Source organism: Talpa europaea, assembly GCF_964194135.1.
Source record: "Talpa europaea genome assembly, chromosome: 5".
Taxonomy (NCBI): domain Eukaryota; kingdom Metazoa; phylum Chordata; class Mammalia; order Eulipotyphla; family Talpidae; genus Talpa; species Talpa europaea.
The window spans coordinates 84,073,894-84,101,406 of NC_140071.1; the positions used below are offsets into that span (position 1 = coordinate 84,073,894).

The 27,513-nt window shown below is 33.5% G+C and overlaps 1 protein-coding gene across 3 annotated transcripts in view; it reads right to left on the reverse strand.

The window, feature by feature from the left end:
* The window catches only part of GRID2 (glutamate ionotropic receptor delta type subunit 2), a gene marked incomplete at its 3' end in the record, with an annotated part of 1,748,121 nt that overhangs the window by 374,252 nt on the left and 1,346,356 nt on the right, over nucleotides 1-27,513 (reverse strand). For all 3 annotated transcript variants that reach the window (XM_084234293.1, XM_084234294.1, XM_084234292.1), the window contains one exon: nucleotides 14,994-15,306. In XM_084234293.1, coding sequence (XP_084090419.1) covers nucleotides 14,994-15,306 — 313 coding nt within the window. The remainder of the gene's footprint in view (nucleotides 1-14,993; nucleotides 15,307-27,513) is intronic.

Genomic DNA, 27,513 nt, shown 5'->3' on the forward strand with positions numbered 1-27,513 from the left:
ATATATAATTATAGATATCAATGTATAGACACAAACTCATATAACTTAGATTCTTATGTAGACTGTAAATAATTCTAGAGAAGAATAACTCATGCAATCAATATGCATTCATGAAGTATTATTAAGTTAATTTTAAAATTATTATATATAACATGAAAGCATCATTATGTATCAATATATTAATACATTTTCTGAATACTGACACCCACTGTGATACTAAGTACTATCATATATATTTCTAATTAAATTCTCTGTTTTCTAGTCTTCCATTGTTATTGTTGTTATTACGGTTAATGATTTTTTTTAGATTATGGCCACTTCAGCTGTAACTTCAACAGTCTCATAATCTCCAAACTGTCTTTTATGCTGTCTTTAAATAGCACAGATTATTTAGTTATTTGAATGATATATCTACTATTTTTTTTTGCATATCCTCAGCAACTTTTCATACTTTATAATTTGTAAGTGGCCCCTAACATAATACCTTTTTTTTTTTGTGATTTACAGATAAAGACTGCTAGATCATTTGCTGATAAAATTAACATTAATCAACACAAATAAAGTATAAAATTTGGAAGAAGAAATGTCAATACATAAACTGATGAATAAGAAGTACTTATAACATTTGAAAAAAAAAACAATAACCCTGAGAATTGTTTAAAGCATATATTTCCACATTTTAACATCTTTATAAGCAATAACAGATCAAATTTCAGATTGAAAATACCAAATTAAAGCACTTAAAGATCAACCTGGGAGGATTCCTGTCAGTTTCTTCTGAGTCTTCAAACCTCTCAGACATGCTATCTGATTCCTACCACCATTTTATTTCTTATAACTTCTTCAACAATGTCAGAGAAGGAAAAAGAACTTCTAAGTTGGATAATAGAGCACAGCTCTGTTGCAAATGCTTATCTTATGAAGAGATATTTTAATGTTGGTGGTAGTACCCTATCTATAAGAAACAGCAGAGGCTCTTTGGCTTTCAGAGAGATTGTCAAAATATCAGCACAAAAGCTAGATGAAGAAGAAAGAGAGTTTTAATAACAATAGAAGTTTATATTCTATGAAATTTGTTTCATTTTATTTATTTAATGCAAGCTGTTCTAATTTAAAAATCCAATCTATCTATATCTTTAAAAAGAGGAATCATATCTTTAACATACATTATTTTTCTCATTCTCAACTTCACTTGAATTCTCTGATTTCAAATATTTTACTATGTTGCTAAAATATTAGAAAATAAATTAGAAAATACATATCTAATGCACTGTTTGTTGGCTTGTTTTAGTATTTCCTAAAATAAACAGTATCTTATAATGTTATAAAGAAAAAGGTATAAAATCTTCAATTTAAAATGTTTCCTTTGTACAAATATTTTGTTACTATTTAAAAGCACAAAAATTAAACTATGTAGCTTGCATGTTCTTGTTTTTGACAATTATATGCTTTATTATTTTCTGTCATTATGCAGTATACAATATTTGTTTCCAGTGTTGTGAAGTACATTAAACTATAAGTGACAAATGAGAGATTATCCTAACAGAGTACTGAAAGCAATACATAGCAATGTTTTATATGTATGTGTGTGGATTTATATATTGTATCATGTATATATAAATATGACTATATATATTTCATATAACGTAATGTGTCAGATTATAAACTCATAGCACATGATAGTATATGTTTGGCAAATGAAATTGTCTATAACTTGTATATGTGCTTAAGTCAGTATTTCTAATTTTCTCAGTTGATTAGCTACCTACATTTAATGATAGCCTCAGATAGTCATAGATTTGAGGTTTAAATTGCACTGCAGTCATGTCTTGAAGTGAAACAAGTAAGCATAGCCAGCTTACAAGTTTGACCTCAGCAATTATTGTTCATTTTCTAAGCTTTCCTGGGTGTAAATGCATGTAAAATTGCCTTTCAGTGCCAGGAATGGCTTTTTTTTCCTCAGCCAAATATCTCTCTTTTGGTTCATCAGTTATATATACATTTTATGTAATTTAGTAGCACTGATGTTACTCATTCCAACTTAAATGTATCCATCTCAAACATTGTATGTGACCAACTTATTATCTTACATTATTATAAAAAATGTATTTGCGCTAATACAGCAAGTTTAGTGCTTTTCCTTTTTAATGAATTATTCAGGTCATCAAATATAATTTTGAACTTGCTTAACCTTATTCAAGTCAGCATTTGTAGAATGTCAATTGGTCAATACAAGCTCAGAAGAAAAAAATTAAAAATCAATGAACAGCAGGGTGAACATTTTAATTTTCACTCTTTAAGTAATTTCCTGCATTTGGAGGATTGAATATTAATGACTCTAAAATATTTAGTTTATCAGAAGTGTCACTAATCTATACAAATCTATGCAACTACAGGGGGACCAGTTGCATGATTTCCTGGTGTTAACAGAGGTTTTGGGATTGTTTTTCTTGTGGCTTAGAGATTAAGTGCAGCCTCAGTGAATGAACTACACATCATTTTTTCAAAAGAAGTCTTTTTGAGGGATAATGCTGAGTTTAAAGTTTTCTACTGTTTGTGAAGTTAGTGTCTATTTAATATTATGTTCCAGATGACCATTTGTGATCAAATTATGTGAATTTTGAAATCAAGAAAAAATTGTAAATCAAATAATATCTTCACAAGGAAAATTGTGAGTAGATTGCTACTTATTTATTTTTCTGTAAGAGAAGCAAAAGAACCAACTACTCTCTTATAAATGTTAGAAGATTTTAGGATCTTTTTGGATCCTAAAATAAATATAATATAAAATAAATATATATAATATAAAATATTATATATAATATAAAATATATAAATATAAATGATATAATATAAAATAAATATATATATATTAAGACAGTTCTCCAAATCAATTATTTGAAAGGGATAATATTTTATAGAAAAACTTATTTCTGGTAACTTAGAAACAAGAGGGTTTATTTAATCCTACTCTGAGAGACATTATATAGTAGATCCAATATGGTTAGATTTTGGAGTTAAGGTTTTTTTAAAGGCACAATCTTTGTGTGTGTGTGTGTGTGTATAATTAACACACATTTACCAAAATATATACATACCTTTACATCTATAAAACATAATCATGATTCGTTTAGCTGCAAATCTACAATGAGAATTAGTAAATCATCAAATAAGCAGGAGGAATGGAAAACAGAATCAATTTGTTTATCAATTAATGTCCTGACAATTATTTATATTGTCTAAATTTTTGTCCTGCCACTGCTCTACTTAATACATTCTAGTGACTTTCCATTTTTTTAAGTAGAAGTCAAAGTTTATAAAGTTCAATGCAATCTGAACTCACAGGCCTCTCTGACCACTTACTAAACTATTCATCTGGCCTCTTGGGGCAGACCCTTAATTCTTGCTTGTCCTATACCTGAGTCCCCTTCCATTAGGTATCAATACAGCCTATTCCTCCTTATATTTTAGGCCTCTGCTCTAATACAAAATTCTAAAAGAGGCTTATTTCGTGGGGTTATTGAAATATACAAAATTTGCACATACACTTAAAGTCCTTCCAACATGATTTACTCTTTTTTTTTAATCTTTAAGTTCTAATACACTATGTAATTTATTTATCATGCCTGTTCTTTGTTGCCTGCCTACTTTCATTAGAATATAAGAATTCACATCTCTAAGGATGTGAATCTTCATTTTTGAATGATCATTAGTTTAGACCACAAACACTTAGTTTTAAGGTACAGAAAACATGTTTAGTGTCTCCCTGGTGGCACAGGGGGTTGAGACGCACCTATGAAGCTATCTGCAGCCACTGCAGCACGAGTTTGATCTCCGGCCAGGGAGCTGCCTACATGGCACAGCAGACCTCTCCTGGCTCACCTGAATCTCCCCTCAGCAGTGTATTTCAGTCAATCTGCCTGTTCTGTACCCCACTTTGTCTCTGGTGAATTCTCTCACCCCCCACACCTCTGGCCTGTACCCCCGTTCTTGTATGTATAAATAAATAAATCCTTAAAAAAAAAGAAAACATGTCTAATCTGAAGATAAATTCTCTCAGTTTATAAAAGCAAAATTACTTAGATTACTGAAGAAATATAGATCACAGAGGAATTCAGACATATATAGTTGGGTTTTCATATATTTATTAAGATGTTGATGAAAAAAATGATGCAATATGATACTAAGCACATATTCCATCTGTTGTTTCTCAGCAGAATAAACTGGTCCTGTGTAAAAACAGCAAAGATTTTTCATCTATGTCAAGATCTTTTATGACAATAAGTGCATGACAAACTTAACACTTCCTTTGTTCAAGATAGCATTAAATAAAGCAAATTTATTCCCAATGTAAAATTTGTAGCCAGTGGTGCAGTTAATTAAGAGAAAATGTCAATAGAACTTAACATTGTCACAGGATAATGGTTCCTGCTGTTTGATATATGTCAAGAAAAAGATAAGTAAGATGGAGTGATTTATTAAGCTGTGCAACACTCCAGGCATTGCATTTCTGGAGGATTATAGCACTCCTGGGGTGGTGATGTAAGGCAGAAGACAAAAGACTAAGTGGCCTAACTTTTTGAATAGTACGATAATAAAGATGCTTGCAGATAGTCTCCGCTAATATGACAAATTATCTATATATCTAGGAAAAAAAGAAACAATCATGATGTTAAAAAAAGATCTAAGTTAAAACAGAATGCCATCAACAATTCTTCATGACTTCTTCATGACTTTGCAGCTAAGTTAATTATGTGGACAAGTCAAATTATTCAAAATATTCAAAATTATTTAAAAAGCCAAAATATTTAGGATCACCTCCATTTAAAATATACACTTCTCAAAAAAACTATTTCAGGCAATGAATGATTAGTGATTTAAGAATGTGAAAATTTTTCTCAGAAAAAAAAGTGTTAAACAATGTTTACATAAATATCTGAAGGTCTTTTATTTCTTTTAAATAAATTAAATAAAATAATATAATTCAATCTCCTTAAGTTAATATTAATTATTAATATAATATCAAAGATTTTTTAAATTTAGAATCAACACAGGTATGGCATTTTTTTTAACTTCAAATATAACTCAGAATATTATCCAGTGATATAATTTTCACAAGTCAAAGTCACAAATTTTATTGTCACTGGAAAGTTGTTTTCATCTTCAAATTATAACTATATAACTGGTGTTATATATTCCAGTCTCCATTAATTTGAAATAATGAGATCATACACATGTGTGATTATTAATTTCCCATAAATTATATTGTGTTTAAATGTATTCACAATATAAATATTAAATATATATATAATTGAATCATTTTCAGCAATTTTCTTAAGTTTAGAAGCATTCTATGAATGAAATAAAAATTTTGGCATAATATTTAATATAAGTCATACTTATATATTTGGCTATATTTATATAGCCAAAATTGTTTTAGTTTTATAAATAAATTAAACTATCAAATAATTCTTGACATATTTTTAAACCATAAAGATTCTTCCTTTTAATAATGGCGTTATAAGTGTATTAAAATAGTGAAACATCATAATCATCATCATCACCATCATCATTTCAGTCAGGAAAGGGCCAGTACGGTTCTTGGCTATCATCAATGACAGTTTGGGAAGGCTGTTTAGTTTAGGAAAATTAGCTATTCATATAATCTCTAAGATAAAGTTTGTGTTATTTTAGTAACAGAGCTTGAAAAGTAATTCCAAAAGTAAAATGTACATGTATATGTAACTGTGTGTTACATATACACACATATGTTTACAGTTCTTATAACTTAGTCCCCAAAAACTATTATCTTTTTTTTAAGTTCCAAATGGCTTAATATATACATGGGAAGATTCTGAATCAAAAGTTACAGCCCAAACTAAATGGACTGTTTATCTATGTCAAAGGTGAATGTTCTGATTCTGTTATGGAACTGTTTCTCCTAGATATTGAAAGCTTTATGAAGACAGAGGCCATACCAACCTATTTACAACTCTATTTTAATATACAAACAGATATTTCCTAAAGAATGAGGATTTTAAAAAGTAAAGACACAAAAGAAATAATTTCAGAACATGCCAAAGAAGTGCTTAAATGAGTATATATATTAACTGCTAGAAAAAGAAAACTCAGGCAGGTAGAACAAACTGTATAGTTGTCACAATTAAATAGTTAATTTAAAAGCTAAGAGGCAGAGTTTTAAATATAAAGAGATTCTATAAGTTTTGGCTATAGATAAAAGTCAAAGAAATAATTCTCAAATAAAAAAAATAATTTTGTCTACAGTGTAGACATGGGTAGTTTATTGATGGTTTTGTTAAATCTTGATTCAAAAAATGAACAATTCTCATTAAAAATATAGTTATAGGGCCTCCCTGGTGACACAGCAGATTGAGCACTGCGCTGTGAAGCTGTCCGCAGCCTCTGCAGCGAGGGTTTCATTCCCCGCTGGCAAGGGGGAGAAACCCACATGGCATGGCAGACCTCTCCCGCTGCTCCCCTCAGCAGTGTCTTCAGTCCGTCTTCCCGTTCTGCTCCCTGCTCTCATCTTCCCGCATATCTGGCCTGTACCCCGGTTTTTGTATATGTGAATAAATAAATCTTAAAAAAAAAAAAAGAGGGCCTCCCTAGTGGTGCAGGCTGTGAAGCAGGAACAGAACAGGCAGACTGACTGAAATACGTTGCTGAGGAGAGCAGTGGGTGAGACAGAAGAGGTCTGCCACCCCATGTGGGTATCTTCCTGGTCAGCTGGAATCGAACCCACGCTGCAGAAGCTGGGGACAGCTTCATAGTGCTGGGCACAACCTCCTGCGCCACCAGGGAGACCCGACACAGTGTATCTTAAAGTCATCCTTCAGTTTTATTAAGGATCTCTCAGGGAACGACTTCCTTGTTTGGTTAAATACGAAAATAATGTTTGTAGTTATGCTGTGTTTTTGTAAATAGTTCACATTGGCCCAATAGTGCTTATCATGCCAGAACTTTGAATTCTATAAACAGAAATCTGATTTCTTCCTCACATTCCTTAATTACTTTTAAATTTGCAAAAGTCCACTGTGAATTTTTTTGGTTCAAATCATGAAGAGTTGGTATTAAAATAAATAAAAGCTCTGGAGCATGTTGAATGCACATTATTCATATATACATTCTGCTTAAGAGATTTTTAAAGTCTTTTGGGAATGTAAACCAATTGTCTTTACATCTTAGCTTTATGGCATTGCTTTCTAGTTACACAAATTACTCACTCTCCACACACATAATGTAGTTTGAACAGTTCCTGAAAGCATGGAAATTCAACTTTTTTCTAAAGTGGTAGAGAATGCTGGTGATAAAAAGGGAAAGAAACTGAGCACCTTGTCATGTTTTAAATCAGAATGGGCAAATTCTCAAATGGATGTGACAGCACTTAAAGTGTTTGGTGCTCCCTTAGTTAAGAACTACCAGTCATAATTAACAACAACAAAGATGTTGTTCTGACCTAAATAAAAATTACAGAGAGACTTCTTGTGTTAATACCTCTAAGAACAAAATGTAGAGAGAAAAATTTCTAGCTCAGTTAACCTGTCACTGGGAATTACTCTCATTTTCCCTGCATTCATTAGTTTCAGTAAACAACAAAGCTAGCCAACACCATTTGTTTGTTATATTCACATTGAATGTGAAATATTAGATGACATTACAAAGTGATGACTTTAGCTACTGCATATCAAGGCTTGAATACTTTGGGGTTTTGTGAATAGGACAGTGGTAAATTTCATGTATTTTAAAGCTACATTCTTAAAAGTGAATGTCTTTTTGAGTTATTTGCAAAGTTTTAGAGAGATGCTCTCTCATCAACAATCTCGTCTGCTGCCTAATTTAATAGAGACATTTTGTGGAAATGAGAAAGTTGTGATTCTCTATAACAGTGCAAACCATCTGGCAATGGGAAGAGTTTCTTATTTTCTTCTAAAATTTGTCCTAGTATCACAAAGCCAGTGGGATGCCAGTCAAGTTGACTCTTATGCAGCAATAGAGAAGTTACTGCTACAACTCCTAAAGGTCCTCTTTCTATTCATCAGTAGCATCTGCAGAGCTATTTGATCTTTAAGAAGGTCACAAAAGAATTTTCTTTCTTCACTCTTTCCAATATTTCTGTCTGCTCCTCTCATCAAAGGAGGTTTATTTGGCTCCAGTCTGGCTATGGACATTGAGATGGTGCTGACCAACCTGCAAGAGTCATGTTTCTTTCTTATTTATGACCTTATGTAAAATATTGAGTTTGGGAAAGACAAACAGCATACCCAAGAAATGTTAATTGTAACAGTTACTGTAAATATTGCTTGTTGTCTTTTTCTCTTTCTGTCATGGCATATAAGTGGTAGATACTTAGTAAATGCTTACTGGGAAACAAATGTAATTTCTTCAAATATTTTACAAGACTATAAAAATTGATATTTCATTGAATCAAGTGAAAATATCTGAGAACATTTAAAAATTCCCTCTGCAAGTGAACAGCATGTATGCATGTGTATATACATGTGTGCATATGTATGTATGTATGTGTATATGTATACATGTATACATACACACATGCATACATACACACATACATACAATTACATGTGTGAACAATGTTTAGAGGCCCTCCATGGCCCAGATTATATTGAATCACTACCATAAACCCAACTTAAGGGATGTTTAAATCTGGACCTTTAGTTTTTTTAATTTAAGCATGTTGATTGCAGAGAAATTTGCACAGACATGGAGAAAAGAGAGGATATAAAATGACAACAAAATTTGCTTGAAATTGGTCTCTCATTCATTCATTTAACTAATTCACAAGCACTAATGTTCCAACTGAACAGATGTACTAAGTTTATCTCTACAATGGACCATACTGCTTCTGCACAGTTGGAGTCCCTGAACTGTTTTTACAGAATGCTTCAAAGTCACAGATGAAAAAATAAAAAATCAGGATTAGTAAACAACTCACATATATTTAACATTTTTCTTCTTTTAGCTGTCGCTAAACTATTTTTTTCAGAAATCCATCTGATAACACACAAGATGCATTTTTACCCCTGTTCAATCTAATCTTGTACCTCAATAAAGACTGTAATTATGAAATAAGTGTTTTTTTTTTTAAGATTTATTTATTTATTTATACAAGCGCTGGGTATAGTCAGAAGCGCAGGAGGGTGAGAGACTTCACCAGAGCCAGAGCAGGGAACAGAACAGGCAGACCGACGAAATACACTACTGAGGGGAGCAGCGGACAGGGCAGGAGAAGTTTGCGTGTCATGTGGGACACTCACCGGCGGCTGGGGATCGAACAGGCACTGCACAGTTTGTGGTCAGCTTCGCAGCCCAGCACTCAACTGCTTCGCCACCAGGGGAGGCCCAAGTGTACTTTTTAAAATGTATTTATTTTGAAAAATATCACAAATGACAACTCAATTCCAATGCATGCATAGTATCATTGATTTTCTTTTTCATTGGGTCAATGAGCCTCCTATTTATTTTTAATCAAACTGTATAGGCCATCTAGTTATCTTCTAATGAATTCATCTTTTCATTGTTCGCAAATGAAAATACAGCAGTATTTCAAAGATGAAATAGTTAATCATACACAATTCAGTATTACCTATCATTATAAATTTGTATAAATATACAATTAACTTATAGCTTGTATAATTTATTTAAGGGCACAGTTGAGATCAAAAAGTGTTTAATATATTGATAACTTGATATCTGCCACATATTTACAGACCTGGAAAAGAATAATAGCTATCATGGGCAATTTTATATCTTTTTCTCATGGTTATACTTAAAAAATATTGAAATGTAACTTTGAGGAAAGCAAAAATGAAAAAAACAATTCATAAGCACATCGCTCCCACCATAGGTTTCAACCAATAGGAGAGTCTATTAAAATTTTTCTCAATTTACATACTTATAAATTATACGAGAAGAGATATTCCAAAAATTTCCTATTTGGTTTATTGAGTTTCTGGTCCCTGAGGAACCGAATATAATCTAACAAATACAAAATTGTTAACTGTAGTCTGATAGTAAAGTGTTCACATTCTTTTACTGATTTTAGCTACACATTTATTGAACACTCAGTATACACACAGCACTGAAATAATAGGGAAAGGTACTATAAAGACAAATATGGCACTGTCTCATCTTCAAGGGACTCAGGTAGAAATGAATGAGAAAAGAAAAGCAATTGTACTATACTTGATAAGTACTATGACAAATATATCTTGAAAGTATGGAAGATAGTCCACATTCCCAGATTTCCTGAAAAAAGTGAGATCGAAACAAAAGTAGAGGTAGTACAGGAACTTGCCATATGAAAACAGAGAATTGATAAATAAAAGGCAATACAAGGAACTGAAAAAAATACATAGCATGTGTGACAAACTATGCATACATTGGCTCACATTTCTTTTTTGCAAATAGAGTTTTCTTGGAAAATAAAAAAAAAAAAAACAGGAACAAAGACAGACTTGAAAGAGTCTTATCTTGTGTTCAAGAGACAAAATATCTGTTTGGAGTAATTGGAGGATACAGTACAAATGACTGGTAGTAGATGAGAATCCCTCACTGGACAAGAGCCAGAGCATGGGATTTTGTTCACGTTCTAAAGAACCCATAGGAGAGCCAAGGGGATATCTGAAGAGTGGGAATTATGTGGCTAAGTTTCCATGACAGTGATTTTTTTTTTTTGCATGTAAGTAAATATATGAAATACATTTGCAGAGAACAAATTTGGATAAAAGCCTGTTGTGAGACTCCAGTAATTCACATGAGAAATGGGGTAGGGCTAATCTAGGGAAAATTGAAGGTCTATCTAGGTAAGAAAATTTTGCCACTTCTAGAAATAATTAGGAGGTGAAATTAGCAGAACAAGATGATGGTTGGATATACAAGTTGAAAGAAGAAAAATTCAAAGTGCTTCAAGCTTCTAATATGTATGTCTGTGTGGAAAGTTTGTGGAATTTCCTTAAAACACTAAAGATGGATTTTCCATACAATCCAAGAATTCCACTCCTAGTTGTCTACGCATAGTGCAGAAAAACACTGATTCTAAAGGAAAATTTGCTCTCCTATGTTTATGGCAGCACTGTTTACAACAGCCAGAATTTGGAAACAACCTACAGATGAATGGATTAAGAAGATGTTTATATACACAAAGGAATACTACTCAGCAATTAAGAAAGAAAACTGCAGCAACTGAATGAAGCTGGAAGAAATTATGCTAAGTGAAATAAGTCAGAAAGAGAAAGATAAATACAAATGATTTCACTTATGTGTGGAATACACATAAATAAACCAAAAGTTCAGACAAAGACAAACCTTGAAAGCTGACCATAGGTGTGACGCATCCAGGAGGGGAGAGGAAGAAACTGAAGAAGTAGTGGAAACAGGAGGGGGAGAGAATATTGGACTATGCCTAAGGCTACCAGAAGAGGGGTGTCATGGGTGAGAGCAAAAGAGGAGGGAGGGGGTTTATAATGGAGGATTACAAAGACTTTGGTGGTGGGATTGGCAAAATAATGTGCATTTGTAGAGATGTAAATCTAGACATCACATATAATGTGATGCAAATCAACACTGCCTCAGTAAATATAACTTTACCAAAAAAAAAGAGAAAAATATAAGAAAAGAATGCAGGAGGACACAATTTAAAATACAAAATTAGATCAGCTTTTTCATTTATTCATAACTCTAACACCTAGTTCATTTTCTTCCTCTCCTGTATAAGGTGACCATCACTACAAATGATCCACTAATTCCCCTGTGCTCTCGTTTCCTTGGCCATCTTTGAAGTCTTTCACAAATTCTTAACTTCAGGAATTCACATTCACACACCTATAACCTATTCATTACTGCTCCATTTCAAAAATTTTAGGCTCATATGTTCCATTTTATAAAGATAATCTTCAGACTCTCTCATACTGATGTTTTTTCATTGTTCCTTTTTTAACTGAGAATAAAGTATTTAATTCTGATAATTTTGATGATGCCCCTTGAACCAGAGATTATACAAGGTAACAGAAGTGATGATGCAAATGAGCTCAGCAACAAATCTATACAGAAGCTGTTTCTATGTAAGATCATATTTTTTTCCAAATAGTAAATATAATAATTTCAAAAATCATTACAAGTTTTTAAAGAATCTTATACCTCAGGCAAATGATGCATCATTTGTATTTATACTTTTCAGTTGAATATAATAATACTCAATATAGAAATGGTAGTGAAGAGCATATTGTAAAATATGAATTTTAGCCCTCCATATTTAGCCTTCCATGTCTTTATTTGGTGTGTACACAGCTGCATAGTATGAACATGGCATCAGCATCTCTCTCATCATTTCTTATCAGTTACCATAGAAAGTTCTTTTACCCATTCATTTCCTTTGGGCTCTACCTTAGGCTCTCCCTGGGCCAGCGGTCCTTCTTCAGGAGTACGCAGTTGAGAACAACTGCTTTGTGTGATCTTATTTATTCCCTTCCAAGTTTTAATTATCTACAATATCTTCCAAATATATATTTATCTCTCACATCTCTTCTGTGCTTCTGACAAATATGTCAAACCACTTCAAGCATTAGAGATATCAAGTTGGGCCTCCCTGGTGGCACAAGGGTTAAGTCTCAGACGATGAAGCTATCAGCAGCCTCTTCAGCAAGAGTTAGATCTCTGGCCAGAGAGCTAACCCACCTGGTGCAGCAGACCTCTCCTGCCTCTCCTGTTGCTCCCCTCAGCAGTATATGTCAGTCAATCCACCTGTTGCTCCCCACTCTCTCTCTGATGAATCCCCTTTCCCCCCCACAATTCTGGCTTGTACCCCTGTTCTTGTATGCATAAATAAATCTTTTTAAGAAATAAGAAATATCCCCTTGTATGCTCCATAGATAGTTCATACTCAACATGCAACAAAATGAATGTATAATTTCCCCATCACCCCTATTTTTTTCTTTTATTCAGCAGTAAATGACATCGACATCCAGTAGACATATTTCCCAATTCAGAATAAAAAAATATCCACACCAGGATAAAATTTTGCCCTCATGAGTATACAATTAATCAAGTTCTTTTGATAATATTCATCAAAACCTTTCTCTTTAATTCCCAGTTCTGCCATACCTTTATGAAAACCACATCAATTCTTTAATTATTAAGATACCTTATACTTTTTCTTAGTTTCCACATTGACCTTTTAGAGTCTACTTTTCCCACTGATAATATATCTATCGTATAAATTTAAACATGCTTTACCCTTTCAATACCTTTAATACCTGGACATTTCCTTGAGGATTAATTTCAAACTCTTGATAATATAAATATAATATATTGTCAGTCTTCATGCAGCTCCATTATGCATAGTCTATCCTAATTTCTCTGTCCCTTCTTGGCCTTAAATGTTATCCTTTCCATCTATATTTCTTTTTCTCACTCTTCTTCTTCAATAAGTTCTTTACATAGTAATTCTCTTTCTGTTTATATGGTACTAATTCAAATAATCTTCTTGGTCATATTAATATAAGTTTATTTTCCCTACCTATTTGACTCAGAGTAGTCTGTGATTATCTCTATAACTTTCTGTCTGTAATTGTATTTGCTTATTTACGTGTCTGTGTCTCACTAAACATGTAGTTTGATGATGACAAAATTTTTTTTATTATTTTATATTCAACCCTAGTAAAATTCTACATTTGTAAGTAGCGTGAATTAAATATTTATTGGAATTGTGATTAACAAATGAATTGAAAATGTTAACTATACGATGACTTTAATTTTAGTTATAACTCATGATCCAGAATGGTAGAGGCAGAAGTGCGCTTATGGAAATTTAAGGGGTAGGTAGTGAGAAAGTACAGATAAATGGTTTTGACAAACCTGATGAGTATTTAAATGAGATGAGAAATAATGACATTTAATGAAAGATTCAATAGCAAGTGTGAGTAAAAAGTAAAGTGCCATTGAAATTTGTAAATATTAAAGCAAATGTGTCATGTGTTTCCATGGCAACATATATTTCTCCTCTTCAGTAGATGTGACCATTTTGCAATAAAATATAAATCCCCTAGTATTTTATTGCTTTGTTTTTCCCTCTGTGATGGCAGTAATCTTAAATAAAGAGTTCAATTGGTGAGAGTCAAATAATTAACTGGGCGCATTTAAAGAGTAGAATAGATTGAATATTGAATTACAACCAATGGCATTCTTTAGAATTTAATGGAATTGTAATCTTAAATTACTCCAAATCTTTTCACCACACATGACTATTTTTGATATATGAAACAATGCCATTGAACTAAGAACAAATCTCAATATCTTTTACATATGTGAATAATTAAGTAGTATCTGTGTACAGTGAATCATTTCATCCCAGTAACATTCCCAGAATGTCAGACTTCAGGGAGGAAAATCAGATCTTGAATTTCTAATATACCTTACCATTGTCATTCGCTTTTTGCTTTGTTGATGAAATGGAACTTGCACCAAAAGATAATGAACCATCTTTGCTTGAGACTTTTATTTTGGAGATCGCTAAGAAAGACTAGGAAATGTTCTTTTCTAAGCATTGTCACAAAGACCCTTTATAATACATATTGATGTCTGGCCTCCCTGTTGGTGCAAGGGCTTAAGCACCGCCCTATGAAGCAATCCACAGCCTTTGCAGCACGAGTTCGATCCCTGGCTGGCCAGGGAGCAACCCACATGGCGGGGCAGACTTCTTCTGTCTTGCCCGCTGCTCCCCTCGGTAGTGTATTTCAATCAGTCTGCCTGTTCTGTTCCCTGCTCTGTCTCTAGTGAATCCCCTCACTGGCCCCCCACATCTCTGGTCTGTACCCCAGCTATTTTATGCATAAATAAATAAATCTTAAAAAAAAGAATACAAACTTATGTCAGATAGATATTCTACTCAACTGAATTCATGGCATTTGAAACATCACTTTTTTTTTTTTTATACTGAAGCATATTATTATCCTTACCTTGCTGTACAAAGGATCCATACACAAACCACATGGAGTTGTAAAGAGTAGTAGAAGTCATTGATCCCATTTGTAATCGTGGGGGGTTCAGCCAATTCAAGAGGTAGACTAGTAGACCCACCAGAAGGACTGTGCCAGCAATACAAGCCCACAGAGAGAGATCAAATGGTGCAAGACAAGCAAACATATCCACAGTTTTTTCGGCCCTTCGAAGTAGTACTCCCACTGAGTAGTCCATGTAACGGGTTGTAAAGTCCACTACATTTTCACGATCTGGAGTGATGGTTAAAGCAGAAATACCTATGTCAGCTCTCTGAAAAATTGAAAGAGAAAGGAATATATTTACAATATGAAAATCATTTTGATTTATAGCATTTTAACTTGCCTTGAGGAAAAAAAAAATACCTGCTTCAGGCAACATTTTAAGTCTTTATAAATTGAAAAATGCTTCAGAGATTTCTTAGAGAAGAGCTATGTGTAACTTGCATTTCTTAATGCACATCTTGTGCCCCCGGAATCACATAAATTATCTTGTTCATATTACCAGAGCATGTGAAATCAGTGAAGAATATTTCAGTCAGAGAACTTGAAGGAAACGTCTCTTTCCCTTGGGTCATTTAATAAAACTCCTCATTAAAAACAAAACTTGAAAATTCTTTCTGAGAAATAATTTCCAATATATTCAATATATTTTTAGCATTTATACTATTAACTCAGTTACTTAAAAAAATGGCATTTTACCCTTGATTTATGTGTTTCTGCATCAGAATTTATATCATTGGACTTTAAATACATTACAGTTTGTTAAAATTTTTGTAGCATTATGCTGTAATGTCATATGATTAAAGTCTCTGCAATGATTTTGTATAACTCAGAATCATTTTACTGAACAATTAAAGACAGATAAATCTTCTAGGAATAATAACCCTTCTTCTCTGTGTATGTCTCCTTAGATTCATAGTGATAGCACTCCAAACTACAGCACATACTATCTTTCTTAAAGTATGTATTAGAATTACAGTAAGAGCACAAAAAGTGACTTTGTAGATAATATCTATAAAGTGAGAACACATTTAAATATCTAAAAGATACATCTTGCTAAATAATCATCTGTGACTGTAATTACATCTGTGGGAAACTCCTTCAAGACCCATACAAATAATAGTAAAATGTTGAACATTTTGATTAACTTTTCCTTATTTTTATTGTTTTTATGAAATGATATAGAAACTTTTTTGGTCTTTGGCAAAAAAACAAAATGAAACAAAACATGGAAAGTAACATGACTAGTGGAATGCTTATCCAACTCCCATAAATATTCTCTCTGATGTTATAATGACCTCAAAGTGATTCTAGCAAAATTTATGCACTATGCATACTAAGAATTTAAATATTTTTTCTTATTTAATTCTTACAATGAGTTATGAATTGTTTTTCCCCTGCTATTTTCATGATGAAACTAAGACTTAAAGAATTTAAACAACTTACACAGTTAAGTATAGGAACAAGATATCAAAGCTATGTTTCTCTAACACGAAAGTCTGTACTTATAACCATTTTACAATATTGCAAGTATCATTCATTCTCCAATTGAGTCAAATTAGGCAATTAAGATTTTAGGACTATTTTTATCATGAAAAGTCTGAAACTTTGATTTTTAAATTGTACTATTTATGTTGTAACAAGGTCATGCTAATGTAAGATCATGAGTTTAGACTCATTAACTAAGAAGTATCAAACTTCATAATACTATGTGAAAATGAAGCTTAAAATAAATAATTACTATTACTTACAAGTTTAAATATTTTATATATATAAATGTTAGGAATTGAGTGCTTTCAGATTGAAAATCTAACCTGGAACTTTAGCTCTTTAGTCCTATTTTCTCTGAGTTTCAGTTTATTTATTTGCCAGTGTTTGGTATTACTATTGTGAGATGACTCATTTATCTCAGTCTAAGAGGTGAATAAATAACTACCCACACTTCAATTAAGCTCTCAGGAGGTTCATTTATATTTTCAGGATACTGACTTACTATTAGTAATTTACTAATTGATGCACAAAGCATTTTATGACTGAACTAAAGTCAGAAAATTCCATCTACAAAGGAATTTACTGATAACACGGTGATTCAATATTTGTAAATGTCAATAAATGTTTTGTTAATAAATAATTGTTTTATATTGTCAAGATTATGACTAGGTAGCCATGTACTGATTTTAATAATAGATGTTTTGAAGTATTACACAATGAATTTCTATAGTGCATTAAAGAAACATTAGGGAACAATGTGGGGTTTACGAAAAGGAAGCAGACTATTTTGTGTGTGTTAAAATATTTGTTTATTTTCTAAGTGGTAAAATATTTGTTTGATATGATTACTATTTGTCATATTTCTATGGAGAATTTTCTAAATTTTAATTTCAACTCTTGCTTAGTCTATTCTTAAGATATTCACAACTTCCTGTGGAGGGTATATCAGAATCATTCAATGTGCTTTTTTTTTATTTTATTTTTATATTCCCCATAAAATTGCAACCCCCTTATTTTGACCCCAATCCCTCCCCTCCTGCCCCCTACCCCCCATAGAGTGTCTCTGGTTCATAGTTTTTTGTTGATTTTGATTTTCACTTTCTTATAGTTATTCATTTTCCTGGTCCCTTATTTAAGTTTTCTAGATTCCTGCTATGAGTGAGACCATCCGGTATTTTTCTTTTTCTTTCTGGCTTATTTTGCTGAGCATGATCCCTGCCAGTGCCATCAATGTGCTTTTTTTAAGCTGCAGAAATACTTGACACAAACACATACATTCCTGCCTGCTGAGGTTTGTAGACACATTCCTAAAGACATCCCTCACTCCATTCTTCAGAATCAATGATGCAACAGATCATTTTCTTCATATGAATATGTCATCATCCTTACATGTATTAGAACAGCTGTACTGGACCACAAAATTGTTGGAAACCACTGATTCAGAAATATGACCCTAAAACTTCTTGAATACCTCCAACAACCAAAAATAATTGGAGATAAACAATTGTTCCTACCCTTCCTTTCTCCCTCCTCCCATCTTCCTTTATTCCTTTCCCTTGCTCTCTCCCCATTACTCTCCTTCACTCCCCTTCCCTCTCCTTTTCTAAACCCTTCCCTTTATTTATCTATCTATTTATATATTTATATGATTATGCATATGTGTATGTATGTCAACTTATTCATAAAATTTTTGCAATGACTTCTCAAAACTTTATCCTCATGAAAACTTCAATCTTTTCACTGGCCCCTAACTCTCAGATGACTACCAAGGCTTTTTATTTCCCATAGATTCTGGTAATTTGTGTCATCATTTTATTTAATATCAATGTATTTTTTAATTTCTGCTTTGTATTCCATTTTCTTTCAATTGCTATTAAGCTGCATGCTGTTTAATCTCCTTGTATATGCAGTTTTTGCTGCTTTTACTTTATAGTTTATATCTAGGTTTATGTCCTGTGGTCAGAGAAGGTACAAGGTATAATTTTTATCTTTGTGGTTTTATTGACAACTGACTTATGCCACATGATATATTTTATTTTTCAAAATATTTCATGAGTACTTGAAAAAACTGTGTATGCAGCAGTTGTTGGGTGAAGTTTCTTTAGATTTCTGTTAGACCTACTTGGCCTCTCTCCTCATTAAAGGGCATAGTTTCCTTATTTATTCTTTTTCTTATTCATATGTTCATTATTTTTTTAAAGATTTATTTTTATTTTATTTATACAAGAACTGGGGGACAGGCCAGATAAGCAGGAGGAGGAGGATTCACCAGAGACAGTGTGGGAAACAGAACAGGCAGACTGATGAAATACACTGCTGAGGGGAGTATCAGGCGAGACAGGAGAGGTCTGCTTGCCATGTGGGTTGCTCCATGACTGGCAGGGATCGAACCGGCACTGCAGAGGCTGCAGATAGCTTCACAGTGCTGTGCTCAACCCACTGCACCACTCCGGAGGCACCATCTGTTTATTATTATAAGTGGGACATTCAGGACTTCTAACATTATTGTTTTATCAATCTCTCTTAAGTTCTGTAATCATCTTATATAATTAGGTGCATGTATATTTATAAATGTTTTTCTTTTTGTAGCTGTCCCTGAATCACATTATAGTGTACTTCATTATCTCTTATTCTATTAATTGAAAGACTCTTTTATCATATATAGGTATAGCTGCTCCTGATATTTTTGTTGTTCTTGATATTCCTTGTATTTCTTTCAGCCTTTAAGTATACACTTATCCTTCTTTCTAAGGTGATCTTACAAACAGTAAAATGTTGTCACTCCTGTTGTCTTAAGGGTTAGTTATATTTTTATTGAAATGTTCTACTAAGTTTATTATATAATGGGCTATTGTGTGACTTATTATACAGTCTGATCTCTGGCCATGTTACTAGTTTTTTTTTCCTTCTCCGTTAAGTAATTCATGAGTCTGTTGCTTCTATACTTATAGTTCTATTATTTATAATACCACTTTTAGGATTTATTTCATAAAGTAATGCCTAAAGCTCTGATTAAACACTGACTAAAGGTCAAATAATTTTTGAAATATTTTTAAATGTAATCCTCAAATCATATGTAACACACTTTCAAAAAAATGTTGAATTTTATATTTTTATATTTGTCCATCATTAATTTCATCCTTTGGTTGCTTATATCTCTCACACATGACAAATATCTTGAATCTTTATTTGTCATCCATTATAGCAATTTTTTTCTTACTTTGGGTCATTTCAAAGTTTATGAAGCAAGCCTTTATTTCTTCTTCCACAGTACTAGTAAAATATTGATAGAAAGTACATGGGCAAAATAAAAGTATTGCAACATGTCTCTAAAACCTGCCCACTTTGATGCTAGTTCATTAGTTAACACTCCAGATATGGTTTTCTTTTTCTTTTTTTTTCCCCCAAAGATTTATTTATTTCTTTATACAAGCACTGGGTACAGTCAGAAGCACAGGAGGGTGAGAGAGTTCACCAGAGTCAGAGCGCGAGCAGAGCAGGCAGACTGACTAAATACACTGCTGAGGGGAGCAGTGGGCGGCAGGAGAGGTCTGCGCACCATGTGGGACCCTTACCTGGTGGCCGGGGATCGCACCGGTGCTGTAGAGGCTGCCGCCAGCTTCGCAACCCAGCGCTCAACCGCTGCACCACCGGGAAGTCCCCAGATTTTTTTTGTAATCACTTATGATTATTCTTTATTATACTGTCATCCAGCCAAGTCTCTCCATATCGGTTTGAAATGCTTTGTACTGAACTTAAAATGCATGTGCAATCAGATATTCATCTTCTCATGAATAGCTAATGCTATTGAAAATAAAATGAACTTATTTTTTTGTTACTGACAACACATCTGATTAATAATCTACTCTATAATATATGAAAGACTAAAATTACACCTGTGATCCATCAAAATGATTTTTTTTTTCAAAATTTGAATATCAGTCTCCAACTGTGTAATATCTCTTTATTTCATGTTTAGTAGATGTCATCTATAGTAACTTATATATCACTGTTGGAAATGCATTCATTCCCCTTGGAAGTCATTCATTTGGACCTGAAAAATTTAAAATGATTAGAAGTGCTGTCATCAGATTCAAGTTTCAAATGCTTTCTCCCACTTTTATTCTCATATTAAAGATTATTTGCACAAAGTAGAAGAAAAATGTTATTGAAGCACTTGGCACTATTTAATAAGCACTAAGTATATCTCTGCTTATTCAACTTTTTAAATTGTATTTTTATTGCTCTTTACAAGAATGAATTGTTCATAGATTCTTAAAATTTCTTGACAGATTTCTTAAGTGTATTTTTATATTAGTTGTTCTTCAAATAATGTTTGAGTGCAAAAATTCAACTTCACTTGAAAGAAAATAATGGTGGAAGAAATGCTAGAGGAAGATGAAAGGATAAGGGAGAGAGTGAAGGAAGAATGCATTGCAGTTCTACATCTTCACTTAAAAACATTTGATGTGATTTTGGACAATTAGCCACTCTTCTCTCATTTTATGTCTGTCATCTGTGCAATGAATGGATTGGGATATTATAATAATTTTAATTGTGAAATTTTACTAAATTATTTATTAAGATCTTATTACACAATCATATTATGTTTCTAATCCAGAAATACAACAATTTTGTTCTAAAGACTTTACAGTTTCAATTAGCCCTTTGAAGTAAATACAATATGCAAGTTATTGCTATCCAGATGGATTCTACTACAAAGATGTTACTACTGGGGAAAAAGAAAATTATTTAATTGATAGAATAAATTGTCAATGTATGTATTCTTTGAAAAACAACATAATTATGCTTTATATGTCACTGCTATGGATTAATATTTAATTTACAGTTACAAAGACTTAACACAATGTCTATGATTTGTTTAAATATAGCTAGCAATAGATAAATATCCAGGAAGAATTAATGAAATATTTGTTAAAGTTACTTTTATATTAAAATTTAAATCACACTTAATACTTCTAAGAAAATGTTAAAAGAACAGTTTTATGAAGTTATTCACATTCCAATAGGGTAACTACCTCTGTATATGTTACGTTTTTATAAATTTAATTTTGCACTTTTATAAAAGGTATTTGTTATCTTTTTGAAACAAAGTATTAATTTGGTCATTGTTTATCACTTGATAGGCAAGGCAACTAATAATTTAATTAAGACAAATACTAAGGATATTTTGTTACTATCACTGTAACAATCACTAATACTTACATGTGTTGGCGAGTCCCCAACCTGCCCAACATCTACCCTGACTGAGACACTGGACCCACATTGGGGGAGGTGCCAGAGAAGTCAGAGGCCAGGCAGCAAGACCTCCTGTGTGACCCCACCAGTACCTGCCCAGACTGGCCAGAGGTCTCACAACGTACTATGAGACCCCACACCAGAACCCACGCAGATGAATGAGACCCTAGATCCACCCAGGGGAGGTGGCAGAGTGGACAAAGGACTCACCACCTTCTGTGAGAATCCTCCAGTTCTCACAAGACTGGCAGTTGCCCCATTGGTAGAAAAAATTAGGATGGAAAGTCTCACAAGGACAGAGGTAGGGTAGGGATGATTAAAGAATCTTATACAAAACTGGCTATGGAAGTTTCCAGAAATCTAAGGTGGAGTCAGAAAGGACTATTTGTTACAGAAAACCTACCCAACTAGACTCCAATACAATAAATTCCAGGGCAACTACATTAATTAAAGGTGGGGTCAGAAAAGATTATCAAGAAGACGTGGGGGCAAAGAGGAGTATCAATCATAGAAGACAAACTCAACCTAAACCAAAGGTGATTAATTCCATAGTAACTTCATTGAAAAGCACTATAAAAGAATACCCTCTGGCAGAATACAGCTCATCACCTGCCTGTGCTAGTATCTCTTTCTCAAACGTACCCATTTCAAAGTACAGCTCTCTACTTGTCTGTTCAATGCAGGCACTGCTCTCTTTCTTTTTCTTTAAAGATCTATTTATTTATGAATACAAGAACTAGGATACAGGCCAGAGGTATGGGGGGCAGGTGAGAGTATTCACCAGAGACAGAGTGGTGAACAGAACAGGCAGATTGACTGAAATACACTACTGAGGGGAGTAGCGGGTGAGCCAGGAGAGGTATGCTGAGCCATGTGGGTAGCTCCCTGGCTAGGGATCGAACTCAGTGGCTGTGGATAGCTTCATAGTGCTGTGTCTTAACCACTTGTACCACCAGGGAGGCCCTGTTCTCTTTCTTTTCCTTAAAAATCTTGCCAAGTGCTGGTAAACAGGAAGAATGTCTCCTGAATTCTTTCTCAGATGGACCCAAGAACCCCCTACATTCAACAATATCATCTGATCTACAAAATTGTGACCTCCCACAAGACAAAGCCAGTGCTCACCCAGACTGGCCTTACGATCTTCTGCAAGACTATACCAGTGCACATCCAAACTAGTGAAACCCCATACCCGCTACTGGGAAAGTGTCAGAGTTGCTGGAAGCCTTGCAACCTCACATAAGACCCTGCTAGTTACCCAAATGGTAAAACCTTAGACCTGCACTGGAGGAAGTGTCAGCACTACCATTGGCCTTATGACCACCTAAAGACCACACAGCATCCACCCAGACCAGCCAGAGTCCTCACATGGGGAAAGTCTATATAATTAAATGACTATTATGCTTAAAATGATAGACAAGTTAAATACAATACTCATCAAAATCCCTGCAATATTTTTCAAAGACAGCAAACAAAAAATACATTAAACATTATGGAAACACAAAAGGTTTCAAATTGCAAAAGCAATCTTAAGAAGAAGGGAGAGAAATAGAGATATCACCTGATGTCAACTTTTACTATAAAGCAAGGCAAGTGTGTTAAAAAAATATGGTATTGGCACAAAAATAGATACATAGACCAATGGAACAGAATCAAAATCCAGAGATAGATCCATATTATACCAGTGCCCGATCCCATGATAATACATCCATGACCATGAAATGAGGAAAATACATTATCTGATATATAGTGCTGGGAAAATTGGAAAGCCAAACATCAAAGATTTAAGATGAATTACATACACAAAAATAAATGATTAGTGATTTAGATATAAAATCTGTAACAAAAAATACATGAAAGGAAACATTGGTGATATATCCCATGTAGACACCTTATTGAATGTAGTAAAATACTTACAGAATATATATTATAAGGGATTAAAATCTATGATATATTAAACACTCATACAAATCAACAATAAAATAAATAGATAAAACAATAAATATATTTGCAGCAGAGATGAACAATTCAACAAAAAGGATATCTGTAAGGCCAAAAGACCTTTAAAAACATGTTCATTTTCTCCCATAATAAGAGAGATTCAGAGTAAAATTACAATGAGATACCACCTTACCCCCACGAGGATGAGTACATATTAAAAAGACCCCCCAACAACAAGTGCTGTAATGAATGTGGAGGAGAAACACCATCATGCTGTTGGTGGGGATGTGAGCTGCTGAAACCATTATGGAATGCAATCAGGATTTACCTTAAAAAAGTTAAAAATGGAAATGCCATTAACCCAACAATCCCACTCTTGGACATATAGCCACAGAATATGAAGCCACCAACAAAAAGCTCCACTTGTTTCATAAAATTCACAGCAGCATTACTTACAATAGTTTGTACATGAAGGAAGTCTAAATGGGGAATGAATTATATTATGTCAAGTCACTGATTTTTCTAATTTGCATATTTCACTAGCTAGCATTGTACTAGTTCATATAATCTACATAACATAAGAGAATCTGGCTTTGTATGTGTGTGTGTGTGTGTGTGTGCCTATTTGCCTAATGTCACTTCTTTTCAGGGTTGTTTTTTTTTTTTTTTTCAAGATTTATTTATTTATTTTACAAGAACCAGGGTACAGGCCAGATGCGCGGGAGGGAAAGAGGATTCACCAGAGACACAGTGGGGAGCAGAACAGGCAGAATGACAAAATACACTTGCCCATATACAGTGGGCAAGACAGGAGAGGTCTGCCACTCCATGTGGGTCCCTCACCGGCTGGGATGGAACCGGTGCTTCAGGGGCTGTGGACAGCTTCACAGCGCTGTGCTCAACCGCCTGCACCACCAGGGGAGGCCTGAGTCTGGCTTATTTTGTCTCTGCTGTCTTACTTTGTGATATTTTCCCTGTATCACTATGTTCACTGGATATCATTTAGTTCTTTAAATGCTTTATTCTAGCCAATGATTTATATGCTATTCCTTTTCTTTGGAATACTGTCATGAAACATGTATCCAGATATTATCAGATGATCTCAAATAGCCTAAGATATCTTTTTACCAAATATGTGCAATTTCCCACTCCTTTCTATGTGTTTTTTCTAAGAGTGGATATCTGTTATTTTCTTTGAGGATTGCCAATTTTCGAGTTGCTTTGCCTGAAATCACACATGTCTTTGACTTTTCCTCATTTCCTGCCTTTCCTACTCATGATATTATTCCCTTAATAAATCACTGGCACCTAACACTCATCTTAGTATTTGTTCTCTAATAAATTTGATGAAAAGAAGCAACTTTCAGGTCTTTGTTTCAGTGCCATCACATTGAGGGCAGCCTTGATGTCCAGAAAAGATCAAGTTTCTTACAATGTGATGTTTTTATGATAAAAGAATTTGACTATACGGAACATTTTGTTTTTTTGCCTAGTGCCTAGCATGTAGTCGACCTCAGTAAATACTGAGTCAATGCAGCAGTGAAAGGGAGAAATAAAAAAGAGGATAGAACTCCCATTAATGATGGTATAATTCCTTTTAAGAAATTCCTTGTAATATTTGTAAGATATTTTCTAAAGCTCTCATTCCAGTAGGGGAATTAAATTGCATTCCAATGAACTCCATAAATTATAAGAAATTATTTTGAGGAGTTATAAAACAATAAAAATTAAATCACTCACTACTGGCAGTCCTTAAAGGGGTGGGGGTACTACCATATTCAAGGAAATGTGCCATCAGAAAGAGATTTTTAGTCACATACAGACTTTCAGATTTTAGAGGTCATCTTAAGGCTACTGTTATCAGAACATCTAGAAGCAGTCTCTGCATGAAATGTTCAAACTGCAAACCCACATTCCAATAAAATGCAAACCAAAGATGACAAGAATTGAGTGAATTTTTTGTTTCAGCTCAGTAAAATTTTCATTCATTCTAAAATTCATGTAAGACCTTTATTATAGATGTTTTTATAGCTCTGCAGGGGTGGGGTGCTACACATTCTCTGAAAATGAAAAAGAAATGAAAAGTGACTCAACAATGTTGTTCTACTGATATTGTGCTGTATTAAGTGAAATATAAATGGAATACCAGGCATCAGGAGCCCCTGCAGTCACCTCCTCCCTTGAACAGTTTAGTTTTGTTATATTCCCAGTTGTTAGCATTTTAATTAGGGAGATATTTATTTATTTACATACATACATACATACATACATACATACATACAAGAACCGGGATACAGGCCAGATACACAGAGACAGAGCTGGTAACAGAATTGGCAGACTGACAAAATACACTGCTGAGGGGAGCAGTGGGCGAGATAGGAGAGGTCTGCAGTGCCATGTGGGACCCTTACTGGCTGGCTAGGATGAAACTGGCACTGTAGAGACTGGGGACAGCTTTACTGTGCGGCGCTCAACCACCTGTGCCACCAGGGGAGGCCCAATATTCACTTATTTTAAAAGGGGTCACCATACAAATATTAAATACAAAGAGAAAATTTGGAATCATTAACATTCAATTAAAACCTGAAGTTTTTAAATGGCAGGCAGGAGTATATCCACAGTAATCTCTCATGGTATTTTGCTTAGTCTACTTTCAAATATTCACATTGATATTAGCATATGAATTTAAAACAAATTCCTCACCTGGGGTCTGTACATTCACTTCCAAATGTGAGTAAATATTTAAAGGTTTCAAATATGATTTTGATGTTTTGATAAAGACCTTTTCTAGTTAAACATTTATGTTAAAGTACTCAACATATAGCAAAGATAAACTAGAAAGGCTGTGTTTCCTCTAATAACTTGAATACCTTCCTAAACGATAATACATTACTATTATCCTTTTACTTGCAGCATATTTCTTTGTTTATAATTTCCAGACTAACATAGGCTTTTATGAGCACTCTACCTAAAAAATTTGCACTCTAAACACAATACCTTTACTAGAATCATACAGACTTCATGGTTGAAATGCTTTTTAAAGTTATTTAGAATATCCTTACCCAAATCTGCATTGGAATATGCCTGGAAGTTATCTTAGTCATTAATTCTACCTTATATCCATGGCCAGGCACAGATGAAAATCTAGGTAATAGATGGCATTTCAATAGCCAAGGGTGGATTTCAGAATTTATATATCCTCAAGTTATGAGATTTTTTCATCTTAGCACCAGTCTTTATATCACTTTGGCTTTGATTGATGCAGTAGTCTGTTAATATATAACCTATAACCCACCAAATCCTTTTAATTCTATCCATATTTTACTGAATTTTTGTTTGTCCTTGCTTGTAATTTCTCTTTCAAGCTAAGAGCCATTCTAGACAGCGTCATTCTCTTTGGCACATACTCTATTCTTTACTTTTGATTTCAGACTTATTATTCATTACTTATCTGTGCTTGTCATCTATTAGACTAAATACTTAATGATTAAAGTTCTTTATCTGATTGAATTGCTTCTTACTGTTTGCAATGTCTGCCAATTAAACATCACCTGCAAATTTAGAAAATTGCCCTTACACCATTTACAAGTCATTTACATCTACATAATTTATTTCCTTTCTCAACTCTTCTTATCTTTTATCACTATCATTTTCCTTTATCAGTATTAAAATCTTTCCTTATCAACGTCATTGCATTCAACTCTTCAGGGGAGATGGGAGGAGGCTAATTTCCCTATGTTCTCAGGTTCTCTGAACTCTCCTCCCAAAGTGCACTCTCTCTCCTCCCTCT